The following is a 10,516-nucleotide window of genomic DNA, read 5'->3' as shown; positions in this document are numbered from 1 at the left end:
ATACCTCACCCTCCGACAGTGCAGCACTCCCTCAGTACTGACACCAGGGGAGTGTCGGTCTGGATTATGGAGCACAAGTCCTAGAGTATATACATCTCCCTCTGACAGTGCGGCACTCCCTCAGTACTGACACCGGGGGAGTGTCAGTCTGGATTATGGAGATCAAGTCCTAGAGTATATACATCTCCCTCCGACAGTGCAGCACTCCCTCAGTACTGACACCGGGGGAGTGTCAGTCTGGATTATAGAGATCAAGTCCTAGAGTATATACATCTCCCTCCGACAGTGCAGCACTCCCTCAGTACTGACACCAGGGGAGTGTCGGCCTGGATTATGGAGATCAAGTCCGAGAGTATATACATCTCTCTCCGACAGTGCAGCACTCCCTCAGTACTGACACCGGGGGAGTGTCGGTCTGGATTATGGAGATCAAGTCCTAGAGTATATACATCTCTCTCCGACAGTGCAGCACTCCCTCAGTACTGACAACGGGGGAGTGTCGGCCTGGATTATGGAGATCAAGTCCTAGAGTATATACATCTCCCTCCGACAGTGCAGCACTCCCTCAGTACTGGCACCGGGGGAGTGTCGGCCTGGATTATAGAGATCAGGTCCTAGAGTATATACATCTCCCTCCAACAGTGCAGCACTCCCTCCGTACTGACACCGGGGGAGTGTCGGCCTGGATTATGGAGACCAAGTCCGAGAGTATATACATCTCCCTCCGACAGTGCAGCACTCCCTCAGTACTGACACCGGGGGAGTGTCGGTCTGGATTATAGAGATCAAGTCCTAGAGTATATACATCTCCCTCCGACAGTGCAGCACTCCCTCAGTACTGACACGAGGGGAGTGTCGGCCTGGATTATGGAGATCAAGTCCGAGAGTATATACATCTCTCTCCGACAGTGCAGCACTCTCTCAGTACTGACACCGGGGGAGTGTCGGTCTGGATTATAGAGATCAAGTCCGAGAGTATATACATCTCCCTCCGACAGTGCAGCACTCCCTCAGTACTGACACCGGGGGAGTGTCGGTCTGGATTATGGAGATCAAGTCCGAGAGTATATACATCTCCCTCCGACAGTGCAGCACTCCCTCAGTACTGACACCGGGGGAGTGTCGGTCTGGATTATGGAGATCAAGTCCTAGAGTATATACATCTCCCTCCGACAGTGCAGCACTCCCTCAGTACTGACACCGGGGGAGTGTCGGCTTGGATTATGGAGATCAAGTCCTAGAGTATATACATCTCCCTCTGACAGTGCAGCACTCTCTCAGTACTGACACCGGGGGAGTGTCGGCCTGGATTATGGAGATCAAGTCCTAGAGTATATACATCTCCCTCTGACAGTGCAGCACTCCCTCAGTACTGACACCGGGAGAGTGTCGGTCTGGATTATGGAGATCAAGTCCTAGAGTATATACATCTCCCTCCGACAGTGCAGCACTCCCTCAGTACTGGCACCGAGGGTGTGTCGGTCTGGATTATGGAGATCAAGTCCTAGAGTATATACATCTCCCTCCGACAGTGCAGCACTCCCTCAGTACTGACACCGGGGGAGTGTCAGTCTGGATTATAGAGATCAAGTCCTAGAGTATATACATCTCCCTCCGACAGTGCAGCACTCCCTCAGTACTGACACCGGGGGAGTGTCGGTCTGGGTTATAGAGATCAAGTCCCAGAGTATATACATCTCCCTCCGACAGTGCAATACTCCCTCAGTACTGACACCGGGGAGTGTCGGTCTGGATTATGGAGATCAAGTCCGAGAGTATATACATCTCCCTCTGACAGTGCAGCACTCCCTCAGTACTGGCACCGGGGGAGTGTCGGCCTGGATTATGGAGGTCAAGTCCTAGAGTATAGACATCTCCCTCCGAGAGTGCAGTACTCCCTCAGTACTGACACTGGGGAGTGTCGGCCTGGATTATAGAGATCAAGTCCGAGAGTATATACATCTCCCTCTGACAGTGCAGCACTCCCTCAGTACTGGCACCGGGGGAGTGTCGGCCTGGATTATGGAGTTCAAGTCCGAGAGTATATACATCTCCCTCCGACAGTGCAGCACTCCCTCAGTACTGACACCGGGGGAGTGTCGGCCTGGATTATGGAGATCAAGTCCGAGAGTATGTACATCTCCCTCCGAGAGTGCCCGCTCTCTCAGGGTGATATCTGTACAGTGACTGGTGTCTCTCATCCCTCTCTCTCAGGGTGATATCTGAACACTGACTGGTGTCTCTCTGTCCCCTCTCTCTCAGGGTGATATCTGTACACTGACTGGTGTCTCTCAGTTCCTCTCTCTCAGGGTGATATCTGAACACTGACTGGTGTCTCTCTGTCCCCTCTCTCTCAGGGTGATATCTGTACACTGACTGGTGTCTCTCTGTCCCCTCTCTCTCAGGGTGATATCTGTACAGTGACTGGTGTCTCTCAGTCCCTCTCTCTCAGGGTGATATCTGAACACTGACTGGTGTCTCTCTGTCCCCTCTCTCTCAGGGTGATATCTGTACACTGACTGGTGTCTCTCTGTCCCCTCTCTCTCAGGGTGATATCTGTACACTGACTGGTGTCTCGCAGTCCCCTCTCTCTCAGGGTGATATCTGTACACTGACTGCTGTCTCTCAGTCCCTCTCTCACAGGGTGATATCTGTACACTGACTGGTGTCTCTCAGTCCCCTCTCTCTCAGGGTGATATCTGTACACTGATTGGTGTCTCTCAGTCCCTCTCTCTCAGGGTGATATCTGTACACTGACTGGTGTCTCTCAGTCCCCTCTCTCTCAGGGTGATATCTGTACACTGACTGATGTCTCTCAGTCCCCTCTCTCTCAGGGTGATATCTGTACACTGACTGGTGTCTCTCAGTCCCCTCTCTCTCAGGGTGATATCTGTACACTGATTGATGTCTCTCAGTCCCCTCTCTCACAGTGTGATATCTGTACACTGACTGGTGTCTCTCAGTCCCCTCTCTCTCAGGGTGATATCTGTACACTGACTGGTGTCTCTCAGTCCCTCTCTCTCAGGGTGATATCTGTACACTGACTGGTGTCTCTCAGTCCCCTCTCTCTCAGGGTGATATCTGTACACTGACTGGTGTCTCTCAGTCCCTCTCTCTCAGGGTGATATCTGTACACTGACTGGTGTCTCTCAGTCCCCTCTCTCTCAGGGTGATATCTGTACACTGACTGGTGTCTCTCAGTCCCCTCTCTCTCAGGGTGATATCTGTACAATGTCTGGTGTCTCTCAGTCCCTCTCTCTCAGGGTGATATCTGTACACTGACTGGTGTCTCTCAGTCCCCTCTCTCTCAGGGTGATATCTGTACACTGACTGGTGTCTCTCAGTCCCTCTCTCTCAGGGTGATATCTGTACACTGATTGGTGTCTCTCAGTCCCTCTCTCTCAGGGTGATATCTGTACACTGACTGGTGTCTCTCAGTCCTCTCTCTCTCAGGGTGATATCTGTACAATGTCTGGTGTCTCTCAGTCCCTCTCTCTCAGAGTGATATCTGTACACTGATTGGTGTCTCTCAGTCCCTCTCTCTCAGGGTGATATCTGTACACTGATTGGTGTCTCTCAGTCCCTCTCTCTCAGGGTGATATCTGTACACTGACTGGTGTCTCTCAGTCCCTCTCTCTCAGGGTGATATCTGTACACTGATTGGTGTCTCTCAGTCCCTCTCTCTCAGGGTGATATCTGTACACTGACTGGTGTCTCTCAGTCCCTCTCTCTCTCAGGGTGATATCTGTACACTTACTGGTGTCTCTCAGTCCCCTCTCTCTCAGGGTGATATCTGTACACTGACTGGTGTCTCTCAGTCCCCTCTCTCTCAGAGTGATATCTGTACACTGACTGGTGTCTCTCAGTCCCCCTCTCTGCTCCACTTTGGTATCGAAACTTAAATTAATGTTAAGTTGCATGAAAGTCCGATTTTTTTTGAAAGCCAATCCAGATTTTTACATGAAGTCTTATTTCGAAGTTTGATGTGAGCATTCTATGTTTGTTATTAACGTCATATCGTAATAATGAATTTGAATAAATGATTGAATTTTGAATAGCTTTGTTTTTCGCACTCTGTTTTTCTGCCATGGGGACTGACCCCTCGCTAGGGGGAAACGGGTCTCCCCATGGGGACAGACCCCTCACTGGGGGGGAAACGGGTCTCCCCTCATGGGGACTGACCCCTCGCTGGGGGGGAAACGGGTCTCCCTCCATGGGGGCTGACCCCTCGCTGGGGGGAAACGGGTCTCCCCTCATGGGGACTGACCCCTCGCTGGGGGGAAACGGGTCTCCCCCCATGGGGACTGACCCCTCGCTGGGGGGAAACGGGTCTCCCCTCATGGGGACTGACCCCTCGCTGGGGGGAAACGGGTCTCCCCCCATGGGGACTGACCCCTCGCTGGGGGGAAACGGGTCTCCCCCATGGGGACTGACCCCTCGCTGGGGGGGAAACCGGTCTCCCCTCATGGGGACTGACCCCTCGCTGGGGCGAAACGGGTCTCCCCATGGGGACAGACCCCTCACTGGGGGGGAAACGGGTCTCCCCTCATGGGGACTGACCCCTCACTGGGGGGAAACGGGTCTCCCCTCATGGGGACTGACCCCTCACTGGGGGGAAACGGGTCTCCCCGTGGGAACTGACCCCTCGCTGTTGGGAGAAACGGGTCTCCCCAAGGGAACTGACCCCTCGCTGTGGGGGGAAACAGGTCTCCCCATGGGGACTGACCCCTCGCTGTGGGGGGAAACGGGTCTCCCCCCATGGGGACTGACCCCTCACTGGGGGGAAACGGGTCTCCCCGTGGGAACTGACCCCTCGCTGTTGGGAGAAACGGGTCTCCCCATGGGGACTGACCCCTCGCTGGGGGGGAAACGGGTCTCCCCATGGGGACTGACCCCTCGCTGGGGGGGAAACCGGTCTCCCCTCATGGGGACTGACACCTCGCTGGGGAGAAATTAATCCCTCCACCTCATTAAGATAAATGAACAGATATTCACCCAGCGTCCCATAAGAGCCAGAACAGACGTCCCGTCTTCCTACCAGAGGTGACCGGCGGAAACACAGCGACCGTTGCAAGACTCCGGTGCCCGCAAGGATCGACCCCCAAACAACCAAGCCCCTCCCCCATTCCTATCACTCTGTCACTGGTGGCCGAGATCTGGAACTCCCTCCCTGAACCTCTCTCTCCCTCTCCCCCTTCAATCCTCCCTCTTTGACCGAGCTTTCGGTTGCCCCACCCTGATACCCGCCACCGTGACTCGGTGGGGCAGTTGAAGAGGTAGACAGAAGGGCATCTTTCCTAGGTTGTACCTGGATTGTTAGCACCTCTCCGATACACTGCACAGACAGGCACAAAACAAATCGACATACACTGACAAACTCACAGGCTGAAACACACACGGTTAACAACAAAAAGGCGGGTCACAAAACTCTCAGGTTCCGCATTTCAGGAGGACAAGAAAGGGCATATTCCTGCAGTCACGACCGTAGCGAAAGGGGCAAGAAATTGGCCGACAAGATGCTCGTGAAGGAGTATCGGGTTTGCATGCCACTGACAGTGGAGGAGGTAAGGAGAATTCCGACCCCGGAAGACCAGCTTTCCAAACCTTCGATCACTTCAAACGCATCATGTCCCACGCACTGAAGGGATTAACCCTCTCACCCACCTCTCCCCCATTTACACACAGACACCGGGCAGTCTGTTCCCTATTGGAGAGGGGGGGGATTAACCCTCTCACCCACCTCTCCCCCATTTACACACAGACACCGGGCAGTCTGTTCCCTATCGGAGAGGGGGGGATTAACCCTCTCACCCACCTCTCCCCCATTTACACTCAGACACCGGGCAGTCTGTTCCCTATCGGAGAGGGGGGATTAACCCTCTCACCCACCTCTCCCCATTTACACTCAGACACCGGGCAGTCTGTTCCCTATCGGAGAGGGGGGGATTAACCCTCTCACCCACCTCTCCCCATTAACACTCAGACACCGGGGCAGTCTGTTTCCTATCGGAGAGGGGGGATTAACCCTCTCACCCACCTCTCCCCCATTTACACTCAGACACCGGGCCAAAACTCCAGGACTTGATCTCCATAATCCAGGCTGACACTCCCCCGATGTCAGTACTGAGGGAGTGCTGCACTGTCGGAGGGAGATGTATATACTCTAGGACTTGATCTCTATAATCCAGGCCGACACTCTCCGGTCTCAGTACTGAGGGAGTGCTGCACTGTCAGAGGGAGATGTATATACTCTAGGACTTGATCTCCATAATCCAGACCGACACTCCCCCGGTGTCAGTACTGAGGGAGTGCTGCACTGTTGGAGGGAGATGTATATACTCTAGGACTTGATCTCCATAATCCAGGCCGACACTCCCCCGGTGTCAGTACTGAGGGAGTGCTGCACTGTCAGAGGGAGATGTATATACTCTAGGACTTGATCTCCATAATCCAGACAGACACTCCCCCGGTGTCAGTACTGAGGGAGTGCTGCACTGTCAGAGGGAGATGTATATACTCTAGGACTTGATCTCCATAATCCAGACCGACACTCCCCCGGTGTCAGTACTGAGGGAGTGCTGCACTGTCGGAGGGAGATGTATATACTCTAGGACTTGATCTCCATAATCCAGGCCGACACTCCCCCGGTGTCAGTACTGAGGGAGTGCTGCACTGTCAGAGGGAGGTGTATATACTCTAGGACTTGATCTCCATAATCCAGACCGACACTCCCCCGGTGTCAGTACTGAGGGAGTGCTGCACTGTCAGAGGGAGGTGTATATACTCTAGGACTTGATCTCCATAATCCAGACCGACACTCCCTCGGTGTCAGTACTGAGGGAGTGCTGCACTGTCAGAGGGAGATGTATATACTCTAGGACTTGATCTCTATAATCCAGACCGACACTCCCCGGTATCAGTACTGAGGGAGTGCTGCACTGTCGGAGGGAGATGTATATACTCTAGGACTTGATCTCTATAATCCAGGCCGACACTCTCCGGTCTCAGTACTGAGGGAGTGCTGCACTGTCGGAGGGAGATGTATATACTCTAGGACTTGATCTCCATAATCCAGGCTGACACTCCCCCGGTGTCAGTACTGAGGGAGTGCTGCACTGTCGGAGGTGCTGTCCATTGGGATGAACCGTTAAACTGAGGGGCACTGTCTGCCCTCTCGGGTAGCTGTAAAAGGCCCTCTGGCCGCTATTTCATGAAGAGTGGGTGGGGAGTTGTCCCACGTTTCCCTGCGGATGAATACATCACCCTGAATCCACTCATCCTCCTCATTAATGGCTTTGGGATCTTGCTGTGCAAATCACCTCGTAGCTCTGTGTCTCAAAAGGGTGTTTAGTTAATACGTGAATGACATTTTGGAAACACTCGGCGGGCCCCACCTGATCAACAACTGAGGGAGCGAAACTTCAAACCTGTCTAACAACTTTCTCTTTGTGCCTCGTGGCAGTCCAAAAATGGAACACAAACCACCAGCTTAAGAGAAATTTAGATCACTGTCAATATTTACACAAACCCGGCAACACGATTTAAGTATTAACACACTCTCGGGGACTCCCTGCAAATATTATCACACTCCCGGAGTCCCCCCCTGTAAATATTAACACACTCCCGGAGACCTCCCTGTAAATATTAACACATTCCCGGAGACCCCCCCTGTAAATATTAACACACTCCCGGAGACACCCCTGTAAATATTAACACACTCCCGGAGACCCCCCTGTAAATATTAACACACTCCCGGAGACCCCCCTGTAAATATTAACACACTCCCGGAGACCCCCTGTAAATATTAACACACTCCCGGAGACCCCCCTGTAAATATTAACACACTCCCGGAGACCCCCCCTGTAAATATTAACACACTCCCGGAGACCCCCTGTAAATATTAACACATTCCCGGAGATCCCCTGTAAATATTAACACACTCCCGGAGACCCCCCTGTAAATATTAACACACTCCCGGAGACCCCCTGTAAATATTAACACATTCCCGGAGACCCCCCTGTAAATATTAACACACTCCCGGAGACCCCCTGTAAATATTAACACATTCCCGGAGACCCCCCTGTAAATATTAACACACTCCCGGAGACCCCCCTGTAAATATTAACACATTCCCGGAGTCCCCCCCTGTAAATATTAACAGACACCCGGGGACACCCTGTAAATATTAACATACTCCCGGGGACACCCTGTAAATATTAACACACTCCCGGAGACCCCCTGTAAATATTAACACACATCCGGAGACCCCCCTGTAAATATTAACACACTCCCGGAGACCCCCCTGTAAATATTAACACACTCCCGGAGACCCCCCCTGTAAATATTAACACACTCCCGGAGACACCCCTGTAAATATTAACACACTCCCGGAGACCCCCCTGTAAATATTAACACACTCCCGGAGACCCCCTGTAAATATTAACACACTCCCGGAGACCCCCCTGTAAATATTAACACACTCCCGGAGACCCCCCCTGTAAATATTAACACACTCCCGGAGACCCCCCCTGTAAATATTAACACAGTCCCGGAGACCTCCCTGTAAATATTAACACACTTCCGGAGACCTCCCTGTAAATATTAACACACTCCCGGAGACCCCCTGTAAATATTAACACATTCCCGGAGATCCCCTGTAAATATTAACACACTCCCGGAGACCCCCCTGTAAATATTAACACATTCCCGGAGACCCCCCTGTAAATATTAACACACTCCCGGGGACCCCCTGTAAATATTAACACACTCCCGGAGACCCCACTGTAAATATTAACACACTCCCGGAGACCCCCTGTAAATATTAACACACTCCCGGAGACCCCCCTGTAAATATTAACACACACCCGGAGACCCCCCTGTAAATATTAACACACTCCCGGAGACCGCCTGTAAATATTAACACACTCCCGGAGTCCCCCTGTAAATATTAACACATTCCCGGAGACCCCACTGTAAATATTAACACACTCCCGGGGACCCCTTGTAAATATTAACACACTCCCGGAGTCCCCCTGTAAATATTAACACACTCCCGGAGACCGCCTGTAAATATTAACACACTCCCGGAGACCGCCTGTAAATATTAACACACTCCCGGAGTCCCCCTGTAAATATTAACACATTCCCGGAGACCCCACTGTAAATATTAACACACTCCCGGAGTCCCCCTGTAAATATTAACACACTCCCGGAGACCCCACTGTAAATATTAACACACTCCCGGGGACCCCCTGTAAATATTAACACAGTCCCGGAGACCCCCCTGTAAATATTAACATACTCCCGGAGACCCCCCTGTAAATATTAACACACGCCCAGAGACCCCCTGTAAATATTAACACACTCCCGGAGACCCCCCTGTAAATATTAACATACTCCCGGAGACCCCCCTGTAAATATTAACACACTCCCGGAGACCCCCCTGTAAATATTAACTCACTCCTGGAGACCCCCTGTAAATATTAACACACTCCCGGAGTCCCCCTGTAAATATTAACACACTCCCGGAGACCCCACTGTAAATATTAACACACTCCCGGGGACCCCCTGTAAATATTAACACAGTCCCGGAGACCCCCCTGTAAATATTAACATACTCCCGGAGACCCCCCTGTAAATATTAACACACGCCCAGAGACCCCCTGTAAATATTAACACACTCCCGGAGACCCCCCTGTAAATATTAACATACTCCCGGAGACCCCCCTGTAAATATTAACACACTCCCGGAGACCCCCCCTGTAAATATTAACACACTCCCGGAGACCCGCCTGTAAATATTAACACACTCCCGGAGACCCCCTTGTAAATATTAACACACTCCCGGAGACCCCCTGTAAATATTAACACAGTCCCGGAGACCCCCCTGTAAATATTAACACATTCCCGGAGACCCCCCTGTAAATATTAACACACTCCCGGAGACCCCCCTGTAAATATTAACACACTCCCGGAGACCCCCCTGTAAATATTAACACACTCCCGGAGACCCCCTGTAAATATTAACACACTCCCGGAGACCCCCCTGTAAATATTAACACACACCCGGAGACACCCCCTGTAAATATTAACACACTCCCGGAGACCTCCCTGTAAATATTAACGCACACCCGGAGACCCCCTGTAAATATTAACACAGTCCCGGAGACCTCCCTGTAAATATTAACACACTTCCGGAGACCCCCCTGTAAATATTAACACACTCCCGGCGACCCCCCTGTAAATATTAACACATTCCCGGAGACCCCCCTGTAAATATTAACACACTCCCGGCGACCCCCCTGTAAATATTAACAAACTCCCGGGGACCCCCCTGTAAATATTAACACACTCCCGGAGACCCCCCTGTAAATATTAACACACTCCCGGAGACCCCCCTGTAAATATTAACACAGTCCCGGAGACCCCCCCTGTAAATATTAACACACTCCCGGAGACCCCCCTGTAAATATTAACACACACCCGGAGACACCCCCTGTAAATATTAACACACTCC

General features: G+C 52.1%; 1 protein-coding gene across 1 annotated transcript in view; it reads left to right on the top strand.

The window, feature by feature from the left end:
- Positions 1-5,516: 5,516 nt before the first annotated feature.
- Positions 5,517-10,516, top strand: part of LOC137362206 (cytoplasmic phosphatidylinositol transfer protein 1-like) — a 31,407-nt gene continuing 26,407 nt past the window's right edge. The window contains exon 1 of the mRNA XM_068026656.1: positions 5,517-5,564. Coding sequence (XP_067882757.1) covers positions 5,517-5,564 — 48 coding nt within the window. The remainder of the gene's footprint in view (positions 5,565-10,516) is intronic.

This window comes from Heterodontus francisci, unplaced genomic scaffold (genome assembly GCF_036365525.1).
Source record: "Heterodontus francisci isolate sHetFra1 unplaced genomic scaffold, sHetFra1.hap1 HAP1_SCAFFOLD_544, whole genome shotgun sequence".
Taxonomy (NCBI): Eukaryota; Metazoa; Chordata; class Chondrichthyes; order Heterodontiformes; family Heterodontidae; genus Heterodontus; species Heterodontus francisci.
Note: the sequence above shows the minus strand (reverse complement) of the source record. Positions and strands in the feature narration are given on the sequence as shown.